Source organism: Mesoplodon densirostris, chromosome 2, assembly GCF_025265405.1.
Source record: "Mesoplodon densirostris isolate mMesDen1 chromosome 2, mMesDen1 primary haplotype, whole genome shotgun sequence".
NCBI lineage: Eukaryota > Metazoa > Chordata > Mammalia > Artiodactyla > Ziphiidae > Mesoplodon > Mesoplodon densirostris.
In genome coordinates, this window is record NC_082662.1 from 172218634 (window position 1) to 172241388 (window position 22755).

Here is a 22755-nt window from a genome sequence, read left to right on the forward strand (position 1 = left end):
GTGCAGAGCTGCCTTCCAGCTGCTCAGATAAGATTCTGTTCTTTACTGCATTTGTCTGACATAGATGCTAAGGATGGGCTGGGGCTTGTTAAATGTGAGCCAGCCTCTGCATTTGGACCGCTGTCTTCAATCTACTCAGTCACCTTGTGTATCCATCAAGCAGTGGTTCTCAACTTTGACGTCATGGGAATTGCCCAAGGGGCATGTTAAAAATGCACATTTCCAGGCCTCCTCTTAGAGGTTTTATGCATTAGGAATCTGAATTTAGCAGGCACCTCTAGGAGATCCTCATGCTGGCAGGCCTTAAAACACACCTTGCGTTTCTTGCCATAGGTGCTCCACAAGCAGAACATCAAGATGTAGGTTACAACCTATGTTAAGTCCGCAACCCATGAGAATGGCATTTGAACGGCCTTCTTTTTTTTTTTGCCGTACGCGGGCCTCTCACTGTTGTGGCCTCTCCCAGTGCGGAGCACAGGCTCCGGACGCACAGGCTCAGCGGCCATGGCTCACGGGCCCAGCCGCTCCGTGGCACGTGGGATATTCCCGGACCGGGGCACGAACCCGTGTCCCCTGCATCAGCAGGCGGACTCTCAACCACTGCGCCACCAGGGAAGCTCCTGAACGGCCTTCTTTTATTTTTCTTGTGAGCTCAGCTCTAGCAGCCACGTGCTTCTATCACTTCCTTGTTGTTGAAAGTGAAGGCTACTTTCCAGAAGGTGGAAAGAGACCTCAAAGTTTTTTTAAAAATAAAATCGTTAAAATTCTGCTTATAAAGAGAAAAGCAAGAAATCGGGTCGATTTGTCTCCTGATTTGTTGGCCAAACTCTCTGAACTAAACCCAGTTTCTCCAACAACCTCTATATCTACATAAGAGGTCAAATTACCTTCCAGAAAGTTTCTGGAAAATAATTAAGGTTTTATACTTTCGGAAATTTAAATGCCACCTCAAGATGTTTAGTCATTCATTTCCCAAAATTGTGCTAAGCACTCTATTTGTCAGGCCCAGAAGCTCCCAGTTTAGTTGGGAAAGAGCACTACCTTTCCAGTGAATTTCCTTACTCCTCTTTCTGGATTAATTTTGTTGTTGTTGCTTTACCTTTAAAATGCATAAAATATAACATATAGAGAGAGATGTATACAAAACCAAACAATTCTTCAAATTATCACAAAGCAGACACTCCTGTCTCCACTATCCAGGTGAAGTTGTAGAACATCACTGGCACCCCAGAAGCACCCCCAATCACTGTCTCCTCCCTCCCTCTCTGAGGTAACCCCTTTCCTGAATCATGGCAGTCATGTCCCACGGTAATCACTTAGCCTGGAAGTGTGCCTTCCTAAACATGGTACTATTTTAAGTGTAATTTACTTTTGCCTTATTTTTGAGTTTATATACATGGAATTATAAAGTAAGTATAATTTTATGTTGGACTCTTTTACTTTATGTTTGTGAAATTCATGCATATTATTGCATGTAGCTGTAGTTTGTTCATTGACATTGATACATCATGTTCTATTATATGAATAGACCATAATTTGGACATTCTGATGGTAATGGAAATTTAGGTTTTTTTCCAATTGGGCCTGTTACAAATAGTGCTGCTGTGAACATTCTTGAACACACCTCTTTGTGAATATATATATCCACATTTCTGTTGGTTATACACCTAAGATTGGATATGCTGGGTCATATCCAATATTGGATATGGTCATTAGCATTTGCATATTGGATATGACCAATCCAATATTTGGATTGGTCATATCCAATCCAAACACAGGTATATCCAAATTAGTGTTTAGTGTTAATAGGCACTGCCATTATCCAAAGTGGTTGTACCAGTTTACAGTCCCACAACAGTATGAGAGTCCCTGTTGCTCCTTGCCAACCCTTGGTATTGTCAGTATTTTAGACACTGGTGGGTATGTAGTGGTAGCTTGTGCTTTTATTGTACATTTCCTTGGTGAGTAGGAGGTTAAGCACCTTTTTGTATGTTTATTGGGCACTGTGTTATTCTCTCTTATGAAGTGCCTGTTCAATTCACTTGCCCATTTATTTACTGAGTTGTCTTTTTCTTAATGATTTTTAGGAGTTCTTTATATATACTGAATATAAGCGCTATGTTGGTTATATGTGCAAAAAATATCTTCTCACATCATGTGGCTTACTTTTTTATTACTCTCTTATCAGTGTCTTTTGATAACAGAAAATCTTAATTTTAATGCAGTCAAATCTATCTATCTTTTTCTTTATGCTGGTGCTTTCTTTGTCTTGTTTAAAAAATGTTTCTCTACTCTGATGTCATGAAGACATTCCCCTATGTTATCTTCTCAGACTTCATTATTTTGACTTTCATGTTTAGATCTATAATCTATCTGAATTTGATTTGTGTATGTGATATAATTCAGCACCATTTATTTGAAACACTGTTTTCACCCACTGCTCTATATTACCACCTTTGTCGTAAGACAGATGTCCTATTTCAGAACTCTCTGGTCTGGTCTATTTGTCTATCTTTGTAGTGATACTATGCTGTTTTAATTAGTGTAGCTTTACCGTAAGTGTTGAATTCTGACAAAGCAAGGTTTCCTACCTAGCTCTACTTGTTCAAGACTGTCCTGACTCTTCTTGGCCTTTTGCATTCCCATACAAATTTTAGAATCAACATATCCATTGTAAAAACAAGTTTTAATTTTTAATTTGATTGTATTGAATTTGTAGATACATTTTGGGGGAGATAATGCCCTTATGATATTGAGTTTTCATACAGGAACATGGAATATTCTCCCATTTATTTAGGTCTTTAACAGTTTTTCTCAATAATATTTTATAGTTTTCTGTATGAAAGTCTTACATTCCTTTTGTTAGGTTTATGCCTACAAATTCAAATATTTTTGATGCTACTGATGATAAATTAAAACAATTTTTAATTGATGATATATAGAAATTCATGATGCTAAACTCATTTATTAATTTTACTATTTATCTCTGTAAAGTCTTTTTATTTTTACCACACGCACAACCGTGTCATGTATGACATTAGTCAATGCAACTTTTCTTTCTTTCTTTCTGATCCTAATATTTTGTTTCCTTTTATTGCATTTCTGCTTTTGTTAGGAGCTTCAGTACAATGCTGAATACAAGTGGAAAGAGTGAGCGTCCTTGTCTTATTCTCAGTCTCAAATGGAATGCCTATTTTTCCTACAGATTTTTAAAAAGATAATCTTTGTTATATTGTGTCTCCTTCCACTTCTAGCTTGTTAAGAGATTTTTTTTTCTAATGTCATGAATGGATGTTGAATTTTATCAGCATCTTTTTTGCATCTATTGAGGTAATAATACTTTTCTCCCCTATTCTGTTAATATAGTGAATTACACTGATCATCAAATGCTAATCTAACCTGGCATTCTTGAAATTAACCCAACTTGCTTGTGATGTTTTCTTTTAAATTTGTTGCTGGATTATATCTGCTAATACCTTATTTATAAATTTAACATCTACTTTGGTGAGATGGATTGGCCTGAATTTTTCTTTTATTTATTTATTTATTTATTTATTTATTTATATTTATATTTTGAACAATATGTTCATTTTATTTTACTTTATTTTTTGACTTGAATAATATATTTCTTTTTATACAGCAGGCTCTTATTAGTCATCAGTTTTATACACATCAGTGTATACATGTCAATCCCAATCTCCCAATTCATCACATCACCACCCCTACCCCCCTGCCACTTTCCCCCCTTGGTGTCCATACGTTTGTTCTCTTCATCTGTGTCTCAACTTCTGCCCTGCAAACTGGTTCATCTGTACCATTTTTCTAGGTTCCACATATATGTATTAATATACGATATTTGTTTTTCTCTATCTGACTTACTCCATTCTGTATGACAGTCTCTAGATCCAAACACGTCTCAACAAATGACCCAGTTCTGTTCCTTTTTATGGCTGACTAATATTCCATTGTATACATGTACCACATCTTCTTTATCCATTTGTCTGTCAATGGGCATTTAGATTGCTTCCATTACCTGGCTATTGTAAATAGTGCTGCAATGAGCATTGGGGTGCATGTGTCTTTTTGAGTTATGATTTTCTCTGGGTATATGCCCAGTAGTGGGATTGCTGGATCATATGGTAATTCTATTTTTAGATTTTTAAGGAACCTCCATACTGTTCTCCATAGTGGCTGTATCAATTTACATTCCCACCAACAGTGCAAGAGGGTTCCCTTTTCTCCACACCCTCTCCAGCATTTGTTGTTTGTAGATTTTCTGATGATGCCCATTCTAACTGCTGTGAGGTGATACCTCATTGTAGTTTTGATTTGCATTTCTCTAATAATTAGTAATGTTGAGCAGCTTTTCATGTGCCTCTTGGCCATCTGTATGTCTCCTTTGGAGAAATGTCTATTTAGGTCTTTTGTCCATTTTTGCATTGGGTTGTTTGTTTTTTAATATTGAGCTGCATGAGCTGTTTATATATTTTGGAGATAAATCCTTTGTCCATTGATTTGTTTGCAAATATTTTCTCCCATTCTGAGGGTTGTCTTTTCGTGTTGTTTATGGTTTCCTTTGCTGTGCAAAAGGTTTTAAGTTTCATTAGGTCCCATTGTTTATTTTTGTTTTTATTTCCATTACTCTAGGAGGTGGATCAAAAAAGATCTTGCTGTGATTTATGTCAAAGAGTGTTCTTCCAGTGTTTTCCTATAAGAGTTTTATAGTGTCTGGTCTTATATTTAGGTCTCTAATCCATTTTGAGTTTACTTTTGTGTATGGTGTTAGGGAGTGTCCTAATTTCATTCTTTTACATGTAGCTGTCCAGTTTTCCCAGCACCACTTATTGAAGGGACTGTCTTTTCTCCATTGTATATCCTTGCCTCCTTTGTCATAGATTAGGTGACCATAGGTGCGTGGGTTTATCTCTGGGCTTTCTATCTTGTTCCATTGATCTACGTTTCTGTTTTTGTGCCAGGACCATATTGTCTTGATTACTGTAGCTTTATAGTATAGTCTGAAATCAGGGAGTCTGATTCCTCCAGCTCCGTTTTTTTCCCCTCAAGACTGCTTTGGCTATTCAGGGTCTTTTTTGTCTCCATACATATTTTAAGATTTTTTTGTTCGAGTGCCATAAAAAATGCCATTGGTAATTTGATAGGGATTGCACTGAATCTGTAGATTGCTTTAAGTAGTGTAGTCATTTTCACAATATTGATTCTTCCAATCCAAGAACATGGTATATCTCTACATCTGTTGATACCATCTTTAATTTCTTTTAATTTCTTATAATTAAGTGTCATAGTTTTCTGCATACAGGTCTTTTGTCTGCTTAGATAGGTCTTATAGTTTTCTGCATACAGGTCTTTTGTCTCCCTAGGTAGGTTTATTCCTAGATATTTTATTCTTTTTGTTGCAATGGTAAATGGGAGTGTTTCCTTAATTTCTCTTTCAGATTTTTCATCATTAGTGTATAGGAATGCAAGAGATTTCTGTGCATTAATTTTGTATCCTGCAACTTTACCAAATTCATTGATTAGCTCTAGTAGTTTTCTGGTGGCATCTTTAGGATTTTCTATGTATAGTATCATTTCATCTGCAAACAGTGACAGTTTTACTTCTTCTTTTCCAATTTGTATTCCTTTGATTTCTTTTTCTTCTCTGATTGCCGTGGCTAGGACTTCCAAAACTATGTTGAATAATAGTGGCGAGAGTGGACATCCTTGTCTTGTTCCTGATCTTAGAGGAAATGCTTTCAGTTTTTCACCATTGAGAATGATGTGTGCTGTGGGTTTGTCATATATGGCTTTTATTATGTTGACGTAGGTTCCCTCTATGCCCACTTTCTGGAGAGTTTTTTTATCATAAATCAGTGTTGAATTTTGTCAAAAGCTTTTCCTCCATCTATTGAGATGATCATATGGTTTTTATTCTTCAATTTGTTAATATGGTGTTTCACGTTGATTGATTTGCGTATATTGAAGAATCCTTGCATCCCTCAGATAAATACCACTTGGTCATGGTGTATGATCCTTTTAATGTGTTGTTGGATTCTGTTTGCTAGTACTTTGTTGAGGGTTTTTGCATCTATATTCATCAGTGATGTTGGTTTGTAATTTTCTTTTTTTGTAGTATCTTTGTCTGGTTTTGGTATCAGGGTGATGGTGGCCTCATAGAATGAATTTGGGAGTGTTCCTTCCTCTGCAGTTTTTTGTAAGAGTTTGAGAAGGATGGCTATTAGCTCTCCTCTAAATGTTTGATAGAATTCACCTGTGAAGCCATCTGGTCCTGGACTTTTGTTTGTTGGAAGATTTTTAATCACAGTTTCAATTTCATTGCTTGTGATTGGTCTGTTCATATTTTCTATTTCTTCCTGATTCAGTCTTCAAGGTTATACCTTTCTAACAATTTGTCCCTTTCTTCCAGATTGTCCATTTTATTTGCATACAGTTGCTTGTAGTAGTCTCTTAGGATGCTTTGTATTTCTGTGGTGTCTGTTGTAACTTCTCCTTCTTCATTTCTTATTTTATTGATATGAGTCCTCTCCCTCTTTTTCTTGATGAGTCTGGCTAATGGCTTATCGATTTTGTTTATCTTCTCAAAGAACCAGCTTTTAGTTTCATTGACCTTTTCTGTTGTTTTCTTCGTCTTTAGTTCATTTATTTCTGCTCTTATCTTTATGATTTCTTTCCTTCTGCTAACTTTGGGTTTTGTTTGTTCTTCTTTCTCTAGTTCCTTTAGGTGTAAGGTTTCATTGTTTATTTGAGATTTTTCTTGTTTCTTGAGGTAGCCTTGTATTGCTATAAATTTCCCTCTTAGAACTGCTTTTGCTGCATCCCGTATGTTTTGGATCGTCGTGTTTTCATTGTCATTTGTCTCTAGGTATTTTTTGCTTTCCTCTTTGATTTCTTCAATGATCTCTTGGTTATTTAGTAAGGTATTGTTTAGCCTCCATGTGTTTGTGTTTTTTACGTTTTTTCCCCTGTAATTCAATTCTAATCTCATAGCGTTGTGGTCAGACAAGATGCTTGATATGATTTCAGTGTTCTTAAATTAACTGAGGCTTGATTTGTGACCCAAGATGTGATCTATCCTGGAGAATGTTCTGTGTGCACTTGAGAAGAAAGTGTAATCTGCTGTTTTGGGATGGGATGTCCTATAAATATAAATCTATCTGGTCTATTGTGTCATTTAAAGCTTCTGTTTCCTTATTTATTTTCATTTTGGATGATCTGTCCATTAGTGTAAATGAGGTGTTAAAGTCCCCCACTGTTACTGTGTTACTGTCGATTTCCTCTTTTACAGCTGTTAGCAGTTGCTTTACGTATTGAGGTGCCCCTATATTGGGTGCATATATATTTATAATTGTTATATCTTCTCCTTGGATTGATCCCCTGATCATTATGTAGTGTCTTTCCTTGTCTCTTGTAACATTCTTTATTTTAAAGTCTGTTTTATCTGGTATGAGTATTGCTACTCCATCCTTCTTTTGATTTCCATTTGCATGGAATATCTTTTTCCATCCCCTCACTTTCAGTCTGAATGTGTCCCTAGGTCTGAAGTGGGTCTCTTGCAGACAGCATATATATGGGTCTTGTTTTTGTGAATCTGTCTTTTTTTTGTAATGTTCTTGTCAGGTTTTACAATCAAGATTATTCTGCACTCATAAAATGAGTGATTTTGGTCCTACAGACTAGAACTCTGAAAGAGTTTGTATAAGACGTGTGCTCGTTCTTCCTTAAATGTTTAGTAGAAATCACAGGGAAGCCACCTAGACCTGGAATTTCTTTGTGGGAAGGTTTTTAGTTTTGAATTTAATTTATTTAATATTTTGTGGGATTATAACCACTTTCTATTTTTTCTTGTGTCATTTTTGGTAAATTGTACAATTTTTGTTTGTTTTAGGAATTTGACTCAATCTAAAATTTCTAATTTCTTGGTATAAAGTTTTTTACAACATCTTTTTTTTTTTTGGCTGCTTTGGGTCTTCGTTGCTGCACGTGGGCTTTCTCTAGTTGCAGCGAGCGGAGGCTACTCTTCGTTACGGTAGCTCCTCATGTTGCAGAGCACTTGCTCTAGGCGTGCGGGCTTCAGTAGTTGTGGCTCATGGGTTAGTTACTCTGCAGCATATGGGATCTTCCCAGACCAGGGCTCGAACCTGTGTCCCCTGCATTGGCAGGCAGATTCTTAACCACCGCGCCACCAGGGAATCCTACATCTTTTTTTTTTTAATGTAGGATTTGTAATGCTGTCCCTTTTTTATTCTTTTATGGTTATGTGTGTGGTCCCTCTTTGTTTCTTGATCAGTTTCATCAGTGATATACCAATTTTGTTGATTTCAAAAAGCGAACTTTTGCATTTGTTAATCCTCTCTTACATATGTTTCTTTTCTATTTCATTAATGCTTGCTATTTTCTTTATTATTTACATCCTTGTAATTTCTTCAGGTTCAATTGTCCTTTTTCTAACTTTTCTAGAGGAATTCTTTTTTTTTAATCTTTATTGGAGTATAATTGCTTTATAATGGTATGTTAGTTTCTGCTTTATGACAAAGTGAATCAGTTATACATATACATATGTTCCCATACCTCTTCCCTCTTGCCTCTCCCTCCCTCCCACCCTCCCTATCCCACCCCTCTAGGTGGTCACGAACCACCTAGCTGATCTCCCTGTGCTATGCGGCTACTTCCGACTAGCTATCTATTTTACGTTTGGTAGTGTATATATGTCCATGCCACTCTCTCACTTTGTCACAGCTTACCCTTCCCCCTCCCCACATCCTCATTCTTAATTTGGGTACTTAATAATAATTCTAAATTTGTGTGTTCCTAATAATATGCCTCAATATATATAAAGCAAAAGTTAATAGAACTTTAAGGACAAGTCCACAGGGACTTCCCTCGTGGTCCAGTGGTTAAGACTGCGCTCCACTACAGGGGGCGTGGGTTTGATCCCTGGTCAGGGAACTGAGATCCTGCATGCCACGTGGTGCGGCCAAAAAATTTAAAAAGCTAAATAAATAAATAAATAATAAATGCCTGATGACATAGGACTTTACAAAAAGAGCTCTTTAAGGACAAGTCCATAAACACAGTGAAAGCTTTAAACATTCCTCTCTTAGCAATTTATAGAGTAATCAAGAAAAAGCAAACCTACTAGGTATAGAAAAGTTGAACAATGAAATTAACAAAGTTGACCTAACCAACTGCAAGATATACATTCTTAATTTTCAGATATTTCTCTTTTTCTAATATGTACATTTATGATTAAAGGGAAATTTAGAGCCGTAGTTTTGTCTGTGAGCATACATTTTAATATGTAGTATTTTCATTGTTATTCAGTTCAAAGTACCTTCTATTTTTATTGTTATTTCTTTTTGGACCCATGGATTATTTTAGAAAGGTATTACTTAATTTCCAAACGTATGGGAGTTTTACTTAGTTTCCAAACAGTTGGCCCTCAGTATCCACAGGTTTCACCAGAATTCACCAACCTCAGATTGAAAATATTCACACACACACAAAAATTCTAGAAAGTTCCAAGAAGCAAAAGTTGAATTTGCTGCACACTGGCAACTATTTACCTAGCATTTATATTATTATATTATTATTTGCAACTATTTACATATCACTTACATTGTATTAGGGATTATACGTAATCTAGAGATGATTTGAAATATACAGGAAGGTGCGTGTAGGTTGTATGCAAATACTCTTCTCCATTTTGTATAAGAGACTTGAGTCATCTGTGGATTTTGGTATCCATGGGGTTAGGGGGAGGTCCTACTTGGAACCAGTGCCCCATGGATACTGAGGGATGACTGTATTCATTTCTATTTTAATTTCACTGTGGCCAGGAAACGTGCTCTATAATTTCAGTCTTTTGAATCGTTTTGAGACTTTATGGCCCAAGTATACTCAATTTTTATAAATGTTCCATGTATGCTTAAAAGAAATATATAACATTCTTAATCCTTCAGAGTGGACAGCTAAGAAACCAGAGAATTATTATCCAAGTGTTAAATATAAAAATAAATACTTTAAATAACAAAACACAGGTAATAATTGCCTTCGTCAACCACAGATAAATAAAATATACCAACCTGTAGGTCAAAGAAAAACACTAAGTACAAGCAACACACTTACTTATAATAACTTTACTCCATCCACTTCTGTTGCACATGCCATTTTCTCAGTGGTTTTAAGCATGACCCGATGATAATTCCACATTAACATTCAGCTGAGAGCCACAGGGTCTTCAATATCCTGTCCTGATGCTTCTTCAGGTTTCATAAGAGTCAATATCCTATGAAGAAGAAAGAAACAGCCTGAACTAGCCATGCTCCCAAAGCAAAACTACCCACATGGTGGTGCCTCTTTTTCTGTGAAGCATCCACTCTCTCCAGTCGTCTCCTTTCTGAACAGCACCAACTCTTGCCTCTACTTTTCTCTGCCTTATGTTGCTTGTTTATGATGACATCATCAGCCACAGTTGATTCCATTCAGCATCTTCAGCCTGATCCTGAGTAAACTATGGCGGTCAGGACAGTGTTCTCTGAGTACTACTGCATGGAACAGTAGTTATGTAGAATAGTAGAGGTGTGGAACAGCACTGATACAGAACAGTGACTCTGAGGGATGTTAGTAGATATTAAGTGAAAAAAGGATTTTGTCGTACAAGGTTTGGGGATCCCCCCCAAACCACCATCACCTCTGAAAACAACTGCAAGTTCAAGGGTCCCCAAGACTATCACTTCTGATTCCAGCTACAAGTTTGGAATTCCCCAAGGCCATCCTCAGTTTCAGTAATTCACCAGAAGGACTGATGATACTCATGATTATGGTTTATTACAGCAAAAGGACACAGATTAAAATCATCCAAGGGGAGAGGAACACAGGGTCTAGGCGGCGCCAGGCATGAGCTTTCAGTTGCTCTCTCCCAGTGGAGCTGTACACACAGTGCCTGTTCTCCCAGCAACAATGTGTGTCAAAACACACGGAGTATTGACAACCAGAGAAGCTCACCTGAGGCTTGGTGTCCAGCATCTTTACTGGGGCTTGGTCATGTAGACATAGTTGGCCACTTATGTGTCTCCAGTTCTTCTGAAAGTAGAGCTGGTAACTGTAGGGACCAACGTTTCTTGGCCTAAATCACATTGTTAGCACAGACTATCTGGTCTATGCTAAGCTCCAGATAAACAAAGATACTCATCTCAGGTAGAACAATCCAAGGGCTTAGAGGTTAATTCCCAGGAGCTGAGGGCAAAGGCCAGAACTCCCTTTTGGCAAGGCCAGTCCTTTACTGCATGTACCCACATGATACAGAGCATGTCATGGCCCATGCATTAGAAGCTCCAGGAGCTCCCGCCACACTTAAATAAAACCAAATCCCCTGTCCTCATCTACAAGGCCCTGCATGATCTGACTTTCCATCTCCCTCTTGCTTACTACAGGCACACCGATTTTCTTTTTTTTTTTAACATGAAATTAGCCTTTTTTTTTTTTTTGGCCATGCTGTGCAGCATGTGGTATCCTATTTCCCCGACCAGGGATCGAACCCGCACCCCCTGCATTGGAAGCATGGAGTCTTAACCACCACACTGCCAGGGAAGTCCCTGATCTTCTTTTGTGTTTTTAAGGACACTGAGCTCTTTCCTGGCCTTTGTAGTAGCTGTTTCCTCTGGCTGAAACTTCTTCCTGGTCTACACATGATTGGATTCTTCTCGTCATTAGGTCTTAGCTCAATAAAAGTCATTTTGGGCTTCCCTGGTGGCGCAGTGGTTGAGAGTCCACCTGCCGATGCAGGGGACACGGGTTCGTGCCCTGGTCTGGGAAGATCCCACATGCCGTGGAGCGGCTAGGCCCGTGAGCCATGGCCGCTGAGCCTGCGCGTCCGGAGCCTGTGCTCCGCAACGGGAGAGGCCACAACAGTGAGAGGCCCGCGTACCGCAAAAAAAAAAAAAAAAAGTCATTTCCTCAGAGGCGCCTTGCCTGTCTACGCAAATTAAAGGAATGCCCAAGTCTGTTCCTATCCTATTACCTTGTTATGTGTTCATCATAGCAGTGATCATTGCCTGTTATTTTCTAGCTCACTTACCTGATAATTTGCCTGTTAGCAGTCTCCCTCATTGCAAATGCCATAAGAGTAAGATACTTGACTTTTTCTCTATCCCCAGCACCTAGAATGTACTGGGCCTAGAATAAGTACTCAATAACTCAATGAATGAATGAACTGATGGATGAATAATAAGCTTTACAAGTGCTGGCTTAAACAAGATCCAGTAGAATTCTTTATAGCAAGGCTTTCAGAGGCTTTAATATGCTAATATGAATTGTGAATCTGAGTGTGTATCATGTATTCATGTTCCTAGGAACACTTTGGGGGGCATATTGATGTTGAAACGTAGCATTTTTAAGGAATCAGATTTGCTTTCATGTATAACTAACATTTTAAAGGGAAACAAATCTGGGACTTCCCTGGTGGCGCAGTGGTTAAGAATCCGCCTGCCGATGCAGGGGATGCGGGTTCAAGCCCTGGTCCGGGAAGATCCCACATGCTGTGGAGCAGCTAAGCCTGTGTGCCACAACTACTGAGCCTGCTCTCTAGAGCTTGTGCGCCACAACTATTGAGCCCGTGTGCCACAACTACTGAAGCCCGTGTGCCTAGAGCCCGTGCTCCGCGACAAGAGAAGCCACTGCAATGAGAAGCCTGCGCACCGCAACAAAGAGTAGCCCCCGCTCACCGCAACTAGAGAAAGCCCGTGCGCAGCAATGAAGACCCAGTGCAGCCAAAAATAAATAAATAAAATAAATAAATTTATAAAAATTAATTACTTAATTAATTAAATAAAAGAGAAGTAAATCTAACACATGGCACATATTCTTTAAAATTCCTCTTTCTCTTTCCTGCTCCATCCTTTAGGATTCTGCTCTCTGCACCTAAATCTGATCAATTGATTTGTACGTAGGTATACATGTGTAGTACTGCCTTAGGGCCTTTTATCCACTCTGTTATTTAGTTATCATATTAAAACCTCATTGTTAGTAGTAGCAAGATACAAAAATAATGATAGTGATAGGCTGGTGAAAAATGATTTCTGGAATGGAAGCTTTTGATATCCCTCAAATTTATCTCCAAAGTGCCCATTGATACCCTGTAGACAAAAGTTTTGACTGTTGACCTGATTCTACTTGACAGAATCAGTTATTGATAGACCTTTTTTCATAGGTATATTTCTTTGGTAACAATATTTTTGAAGCAGTTTTTACAAATTCTTTGTGTCAGCTGTATGCATTTGTGCTATAGAAAATCATGTTATTTCTATATGAAACTTTAGAATTGATGAAGATTGCATGTTTCTTTTCAGAGACTAAGGATCTTGGTTTATTTCTTTCCGGAGAAATAAGGTCCAGAGTTGTTGACTGCTACCGATAACTGGTTAGGACATATATTTATTCCAAAGCCTTCTTTCTACTTCACCCTCCTTCAGTTGGGGGGATTAGGTGCCAGACATTCTGGATAAAAAATAATTAGAAAGGCTCTGGATGGTATTTTCTCCTGTCAAGGTTTAGGTTAGGCTTTGTTAGAGATGGTCTGTTTGAGTGTTGTGCTCACGCATAGGGCATGGCCGCTTTTGGCCTCTCTACCTTGGTGGAGTTTGAACTCCAACTTTCGACTCCCCAGTGGATATGGGGTTCCACTCACATAGTAAATTGGCCTTATATCACTCTCTATGCTGACTCTTCTTTGAGTAGAGTACATAATTACTCTCATTTGGGAGGCTGTGAATTCCCTTTGAACCTATATTCCCAGGCTCCTGCCGATGGAAACGTGACATTCTAATTAGAAGTTCAAAGCATTCTATACTATAGACCACTATGCAGAGAAGCCACTCTTGAAAACAAGGCTTGAGTGCTTCCGCTCCTGGTCAGCCAGTGTCCGTATGTCACAGTGTCCAAATGGCCAGTTCTGTCCATTGAGTTTACTGCCACTAGTTGGCCACCTCCTGAGTATACTGGTTAATTCTTGAATAAGTTTTAAGTCAACCATGAAAATAACTGTTAGTCATATAAATTACTACCACAGGATCTATTTACAGCCCAGATTTTACAGACGGGTGCCTTGACAAATGTGTTTTTATTTGCTGTGAATAATTTCTGCATAGCGATATTGAAAAAAAATGTAATTCACATTTTCCATGAAGAAGAAGGCGGCAGCGGTGTGCAGAGAACTGTCAGTTATCTGTGACTCCCGTCATCATTATCCTGGGATTGATTTGAGAGGAATTCAGCTACTCTTGCGGAAAAACTGTTGGTGAAACATGAACAGTTAGAAAACCTCTTTCTGCAGCCTGAGACACAAAAATGAGAAGTAAGATTGAAACCAGAACCCAGTTCTCCAGCCAAGACTCTCTCTGTTGAAATCCATAGGCAAAGGGAAGAGCTGATGATGGGTTTCCTCAGGGGAAGGCTTAGCTGCCAGGACTGCCCTGAAAGCCTGTTAATCAGCCTCTCGAGGGGGCTGCAGGCGCACAGCGTTCTCGGGCAAAGGTCCGCCTGGCTTCCCTCAGCCTTTCTTTGCCAGGTGTGTACAAAGGTCTGGAGGCACGGAGGGAACGTCAGAGGAACTGGCGACACAGTCGCTGCTCTCGAGCTAACGGTGGGAACGAGGGCTGAGATCAAGGCAGAGCCGGGCCCGCAAGCGTTTGCCTCCGGAGGACTCATAGGAGATGGTGAATGGCCACCACCCCTGCGCTCTCAGCTGCCAGGGCCCTCGTCTGCCTGGGAGGCCTCTTCTGCCCGAGGCTTTCCCGTCACTAACATTCTGTTTTCTGGAGTCCGTTGTGGTCAGATTGCTCCCAGTAAACCCAGCCTCAACCCCACATCAAAGCTCCCGGGACAGGTTCTTTGGAAAGGTACCCAAGTTCCCAGCTCGCAGAGGCATCCTCAGCCCAGCCACCTGCGTCAGGCTTCCTGAGGCTCATCATCCTAGAGCTAACCGTTCAAAGCTTAGAGGAACTTGAAGGTCAGACTTCCTATTAAAACTATTCCAACCTATTCTGGATTCAATAGGCTTTGGGGAGTGGCTGAGAAACCCACTGAAAAATTTCTGAAGGAAGCTTCTATGATCATCAAAGTGCTGTTTTTTTAAATTTTGCCTTGTTTCAAAAAACTAAGAAGCAGCCAACTGGAAACATAACTCATCTACCTGACTCTAAAAGTAGAAATAAATAAATAGCTCATGCTTACAAGCATATATGCATGTAAAATCGGAGACTTTAAAACAGGAGATGAAGAGAGACACATGGTGAACAAAGTGACTTAAACCAGATGGGACTGACGTGTACACACTGCTATATTTAAAATGCATAACCAACAGAGACCTACTGTATAGCACAGGGAACTCGGTCCAACATTCTGTAATAATCTACATGGGAAAAGAATTTGAAAAGGTACATATATACGTATCACTGAATCACTTTGCTGTACACCTGAAACGAACACAACAACATTGTTAACTCTACTCTGATATACATTTTTTTAAAAAAAATTAGATGGGATTAGTTGGGCGGTGTTTAGAGGGGGCGGGGCCAGAGGGAGCAGGACCCCAACTTCCCAGCGCAGAGTGGACTGGCCCGCAGAGTAAACTGGAGGTAGCTAGAGTTAGAAGCGGATAGTTACGATTGATTAGTTTTTTGGGGTTTTTTTTTTTTTTTGCGGTACGCGGGCCTCTCACTGTCGTGGCCTCTCCCGTTGCGGAGCACAGGCTCCGGACGCGCAGGCTCAGCGACCATGGCTCACGGGCCCAGCCGCTCCGCGGCACGTGGGATCTTCCCGGGCACGGGCACGAACCCATGTCCCCTGCATCGGCAAGGAGACTCCTCTCAACCACTGCGCCACCAGCGAAGCCCCACGATTGATTAGTTTTTTTTTCTCTTTTAATCATTTTGTTGCATGAGTGTCCCCCCAACACCCTTCTCCTGACCCCGTCGCCTCTTCCCCTCCCAGCCACCTGCATTCTGCTCTGACTCCATTTTTCAAAGGCAACAGTTGCTTTCTCTGAGTCTTTTGTGATATTGGCAGTAGTATGTGCTGCTCTATTTATTATCTTTTTAAAAACAGATAAGGTGGATGGGAAATGCCAGTAGCAAATGCAGCCCCAGCTCAGCCTCCTGCTGTTCTGCAAAGCACATTTTCTTATCAGGCCCAGGCCCTCACCCCACAGGCAGAGGCGGGAGGACCAGGCGAGAGTAGCCAGCCAGGCCGTTTGGTGCAGTGCACGGTCCACAAACACAGCCAAGTGGGCAACCAGCTAGATAGTTCAGGTGAATCCCCAGCTTTTGTCTTTCTTCACTCGCTTCCAAAGTTGCTTGTAAGCTCAACTGTAGAGTGTAAAGTGTCGCGGGCGGAAAACAAGGTTCCTTTTGGACCTGGACCTCGGCACCTCGACCCCTCTTCCTATTTCTCTGTGAAGCAGGTTCTGCAGCTTCTAATGCTTGTCCTTGGGACCTGAGTCTAGTGATAAATAAGGAACCATTTATCAGATCGCCGTGTAGGTTGAGACCAGGTGTGAAAATAAGAGCTTTCTTGTGAAGCTGTGAACCACAACTGTTTGAATTCCAAAAATAATGTATCCTTTTTACGCAATTGCAGATTGCCGCATCCCGCAAATTGAAGATGCCGAGATTCATAACAAGACATACAGACATGGAGATAAATTAATCATCACTTGTCATGAAGGATTCAAGATCCGGTACCCTGACCTGTACAACATGGCTTCATTATGTCGTGATGACGGAACATGGGACCATCTGCCCATCTGTCAGGGTACGGGGCTGAGGCTGTGGTTCTCAGCTGTTCTTTCAGACTTGATTGTGGAGTGTGTACACATTTCTCTAATAGGATGACGGGGAAACACAAAGCCACGCACACCCCATGGTTCAGCCGTACTGCACTCTGATCACCACAGCTCTGTGTTTGGAATCTTCCCACAATTCCCTGTGCTTCTCTCCAGCTCTATACTCCCAGCTTTAAAGTTTAAATGGGAAATACCTTATTCTTTAGCGTGTTGGATGTCTCCTTTATTCTAAGAAACCAAAAGTCGTTGCAGAATTAGGAGCCTTGCAACTGGGTTGTGAACACAATGATGAACTACTGTATATTTAATGGAAATAACAGCATTTATACTGATTTCGGTTGTGGTGTGAATATATTTAAAGCCAATCTTACAGAGGCTATTTTCTCTTAATAATGTTATCCTTTTTTTTATAATGCATGAGGAGCAGAAAAATAATCAAATTCAAATTTCATCCAAACCATACGATGAATATTTATCCTCTTGCGTTTTTAAAATTTGCTTGGGCCGACACAGAGGGCCCCCTGTTTGTGAAAATAAGCCCTCGAGTTCCCATTAATTCTGATTTTATTTTTTGACATGTGACTTGGACCAAAGGACTAAGAAACCCATGCATAATTCATAATCCAAGGGAGAAGGCTAGCAATCTTATTTACACCAAAAGCACTGGCATGTTAAAGTTGAGACGGATGTCAACTTTCTGCTTGGAAATCATGACGGGCAGACATTGCTTTGTGCACCCCATAGCTGGAAATAAATCATTTCCTTATGTGAGAGTTTAAGAGTCACGGCCCCTTGAAGAAACAAAGGCTTCAGGATTAGGAGGACAGAGGCAGCCCAAGTCCTCACCCTCCTGCAGTTCTCCCCAGAAGCTTCGGGGTTGTTTAGCATGTTATGTGTTACATTCTTAAAGGAGACACGTGATTTATTTATACTCTTAGAGACTCTCCACAGAATCAGCAGCCGGCTTTTAGGTGGGGCTGTTTATCCGAATGAACTTTATTAACCATGGATTCGTTCCAGTCCTGCGGCCCTATCCGAGGAACGGCCAAGAAAATGATTTCAGATTCCAACCCCTTCTCGCCTTCATCTTTTCCACTTGTCTTTCGGTTCTCCCGCCCTTTCAATTTCCTTTTATATCCCTTCAATACAGTCTGCTTCTTTAGGAGTTCTTTTCAAATGCCCTATGGTGACAGACATCTTGGTGTGTCATTGTCACGAGTTCAGGTTCAGGCTTGCCTCTTGCTCTGTCTGTGCTCTCTTGCCCCTGCCCTCTAGCGCCCCTTACTAAATCTCAGTCATAACACGGCTCACGGCTTCGATGTTTTTTGCAGCAACAAAAGAGCTGGCCGGCCGCTCTTGGAAGGTGTGCTTCCTCAAACAGCAATACAGCCCACAGCCCACCTTCAGCCCTCCTCAGAGCCCTCGGTCCCCACAGAGGAGGTGCCCCTGGTCTGGGCCCTGATACCCCCCTCCAGCCCCTGCACCTTGCCGTCCACCCACGTGGGCACAGCAGGGTTGCTTTAGACAGCCTGACACCTCTTGAGCCCCCGGGGGGTATATAATTGGCCCTTCGAGTGACATTTCATCCTGTAATTTTTATTTGCACCTGTAGATCCAGGGGCTACAGCCTGAGGAACCGTCTCTCTATTATCTCGAAGTGCAAATAGAAATCACATTCAACTATTGAGTCGAAGCCAGTTTTCTACTGTATTTTTAGGACAGGCTGTCCTCCAACCAAGAGTGGGCATAGCTTTCCTTCTCTGATTGGCTGCACGTGTTCCAACCCCTTTCATCTCCTTTTGGGGTCGGAGGTGGGAACCGTTCCAAGGCCGTTTTTTCCCCGGAACTTTGTGTTTTAGAGATCCATGTGCCGATGCTTCCTGCTCCCTGTGGGTCAGAGTTTGTTTTTTACTTAGGGGATGCAGTCTATCCACATGGGTAGCTTAGAACCACACTCCTTCCCAGAAGGAGGCAGGGGCACAGTCCCGTGTGCCCACACGTTGGAACCCTGCTCAGGGTCTAACACATTCCCTTGCTGGTGTTGATTTGCTTATCTTTTTTTTTTCCTCAATTATTGATTCTGTTTATGCCTGATTGCCAAACTCCCTTCACACATTTCACTTTTGCCATGAACAGTGTCAGTTTTCAGCTCCGAAAAGAAAAAAATCCTTTAAGACCGTTGGGACTGCCCGAAAGGATGGCTGGGCACCATGCGTTTCTGATCTAGTCCATCCTGAGTGTGGCTTGTTCCGGGAAGGGATCTTTGGGGTCTGTGGGGTCTGCGGGGCTCCAGGACACCAGGATGCAGCAGTGCAGGTTGACCCTTGACGGTCCCAGAGTGAATGCCTCCTACATTCTGCACCCCTCACTGTGGTGTCTGTGTCTGCTCTGATACAGACGCGACAGTCTAAGGCGCCGACCCAAGCAGTTCGCTGAATACTCAGCTCTTTGACGCTTGTATTGTAATGTGTCACAAAATCATGTTAAGAGAGGAGTTCCGTCATCTGCTGCAGTGCCTGCGTGATATAGTTTGTGCTTGGTGATTGGAAGGGAAAGTAGGTTTTTCCATTATCCATTATTTACTTCACACACAATTAGTTCTCCCCGGGAAGAGCACAGCTCTGCAGGGTCATTATCCCCTTCAGTGAAGCTGCTGAAGCCAATAAGAAATTCACTAATCACAGCAGATGCCACACCCAGTGGGCTGCTGTGCCACTGGGAATGTTCCACTGGGCTGCACAGGCTTCAGGACAAAAGGCAGCTACTGTTCTACAGAAGTAGGGATCCAGGCCTCATGCTCACTCAGATGGCACACAGAATTCTGTGCATGGTGCACAGACTCGCTATAGCACATCTGCTCAAAGCCTGGTGCCACGGCAACAGCACCCAGAAACCTGTAGCAGTGCAAATCCTTGAGCTGCACATGGACTCACTGAACCAGAAGCTCTGGCTGTGTGGGCCAGCAGTCTGTCCTACTAGCCCTCTCTGGGTTATTCTCAAGTTTGAGAACCACTGTGTTACATGTTCCTTTCCTGTTTCACCTAAAACCCAATGGGATTTTCAAAACTTTCATTGCACTACATCAGACAGGTGTCTGTTCCATTATCTGCTGCCGTGGAACCCAGTTTGCATCCTAACCTTCTCAAGCTACCCACCACCACTGCTGAAACAGGAAATAGTCTCTCTTTTCTCTGTGGCACCTCAGTGGTTCTCAGCCCTGATGGCACTTTAAGATTACATGGGGAGCTTTAAAAAAGATAGGGGTGCCCAGGCTGGATACCTACCTGGGCACAGGTCTGGGCACTGGTGTTTTTAAAAATTTCCTCAGGTGAAAAGGGAACCCTCCTACAATGTTGGTGGGAAGGCAAGTAGGTGGGGCCACTGTGGAAAAAAGTATGGAGGTTCCTCAAAAAACTAAAAATAGAATTAACATATGACCTAGCAATCCCCCCCATGCATCTATCCGGACAAAACTTTAATTCAAAAAGATCCATGCACCCCAATGTTCATAGCAGCACTGTTTACAATAGCTAAGACATAGAAACAACCTAAATGTCCATCAGCAGATGAATGGATAAAGAAGATGTGGTACATATATACAATAGAATATTACTCAGCCATAAAAAAGAACGAAATAATGCCATTTGCAGCAACGTGGATGCAACTAGAGATTATCATACTAAATGAAGTAAGTCAGACAGAGAAAGACAAATACCGTATTATATCACTTATATGTGAATTCTAAAATATGACACAAATGAACCTATCTCTGAAACAGAAACGGACATAGAGAACAGACTTGTGGTTGCCAAGGGGGAGGGGGTTGGGGGGAGGGATGGAGTGGGAGGTTGGGATTAGCAGATGGAAGCTTTTATATACAGAATGGCTAAACAACAAGGTCCTACTGTATCACCCTGGGAACTATATTCAGTATCCTGTGATAAACCATAATGGAAAAGAATATAAAAAAGAACGTATGTATACATATGTATAACTGAATCAGTTTGCTGTACAGGAGAAATTAGCACAACATTGTAAATCAACTATACGTCAATGAAAAATAAATTAAGTAAAAACTTTCCTCAGGTGATTCTAACATGCAGTCAGGGCTGGAACCACCGGTTAGGGGTGTCCCGATCCTCAGCTCCACCTCCCGTAACTACTTCCCTACTCGTCCGACCCTCTTGATGCCACTTGCAACTATAAAAGCAAATACCTGCTTTAGAAATAGAATAGGTACATAGATAAGGAGGTCTGAGCATTTAAGACCAAGGTGTGCAGTCCTCAGAGGCCCTGCCACGTTTACAGCGGGGGAAACCGAAAGACATATAGTGCTTTGTCTTTCAGGTGTACAAAGATGACCACGTGAGACACTTCCCTTTTTCTTTCCCACGTCACAGGCTGCCTGAGACCGCTCGCCTCTTCTAATGGCTATGTGAACATCTCCGAGTTCCAGACCTCCTTCCCAGTGGGAACTGTGATCTCCTATCACTGCTTTCCTGGATTCAAACTCGAGGGGTCGGAGTATCTTGAGTGCTTACACAACCTTATCTGGTCGTCCAGCCCACCCCGGTGCCTTGCTCTGGAAGGTATCACATCTTATTCTTTTGGAAGTTGAATTTTGGCTTATTAAAGTGGATGTTTCAATAGGAGGTAAAGAGCTGAGAATTATGGTCAGCAATAACTTCTGTTCCCTGAGTCCACATTGCTTGCAGAGGTAGCAAGCCTGATCATCTGCCATGAAGCAATACTTACAGCCAGACATAAAACTGGCTTCCCCTATTCTCAGGCTTAAAGGGGATGAAAGAGAAAAGTTTCAAGCGTCAAAGGTTACACTGCAAAATATTGCAAAGTTAAATGAAATGTCTTCAGAAATTAATTTTCTCTGCACCAAATGAAAACAGATTGTGTTATGGCATCATTAGTCTCACCCCTCATTTTATTGTTGTGTCGGTTTTTCCTCCTATTTCTATTCATTTTATGGCTTTGGTTCTAAATGTTTTGCTGCAGGCACACACTTGGAAGCCTGAAACCAAGAGATCTTTCCTCCTTGCTTTTGTTAAATATATGTGATTATTTTTGAGTGTGGTTCACTAAAGACCACTAATCAGTAGTATGAAATGGTCGGGGTGGGAGGTGGTCAGAGCATCCACTGCTGGCATCAGGCCAGTGTCTATAGAGTCTATAGAAACTTCTCCTAGGCAAGCTGGGCATGCTGGCTCAGCCCTCACTTATTTAATTCAGGTCTTGTAATTATGATCGCAGGGAACAAACACCGATTTACTTCTTGGCATCTGAATACAGTGGGCGGGAGGGGGCGTCTATACGGGGAAAGAAAAAAATGAAAGGAAATCTCCAATCAAGAGCCCCCACAAAGCCCATCTGCAGCTTTTCTTGGGAAACAAATCCAGACACAGTAGAACGTAGAAACAAACAAGTTCTTGCAAGCACCGTCTGCCTCCACGCATGCACCTCAGTGTGGGACGAGGTCAGGTTAGGAGGTGTGTTATGGGGGGTGACAGCCAGAGAGATCAGAGGTGTCTCCTAAGGAAGACCCTGGGTTGGCTGGAGCCATGGAGCCTCCTGAGAGAGAAAGGAGGAAGGGGTGGAAGAGAGGGGAGCCTGGGGCTCGAAGGAGAGAGAACGCCAGCCGGGGCCGTCCGTGGTGCTTTTCTCCTAGGCTGGTAAACGGAACCCCCGCTTGCCCCTACTTCCCACCCATCCTAAATCTCCTAGGGGATCAGAGCCCACAGTAGAGAGAGAGAAAATACAGCACACCCAGTTAAATCTGAATCTCAGATAAATAGCAAATAATTTTTTAAAGTGAACATGTCCTAACTATTGGATGGGACTTACTCACGGTCAACAAGTATTCTTTGCTTATCCGAACTTCAGCTATA

General features: G+C 41.4%; 1 protein-coding gene across 1 annotated transcript in view; it reads left to right on the forward strand.

The window, feature by feature from the left end:
• Positions 1-22755, forward strand: part of SUSD4 (sushi domain containing 4) — a 133322-nt gene that overhangs the window by 82192 nt on the left and 28375 nt on the right. The window contains exons 4-5 of the mRNA XM_060088643.1: positions 16651-16824; positions 21256-21444. Coding sequence (XP_059944626.1) covers positions 16651-16824; positions 21256-21444 — 363 coding nt within the window. The remainder of the gene's footprint in view (positions 1-16650; positions 16825-21255; positions 21445-22755) is intronic.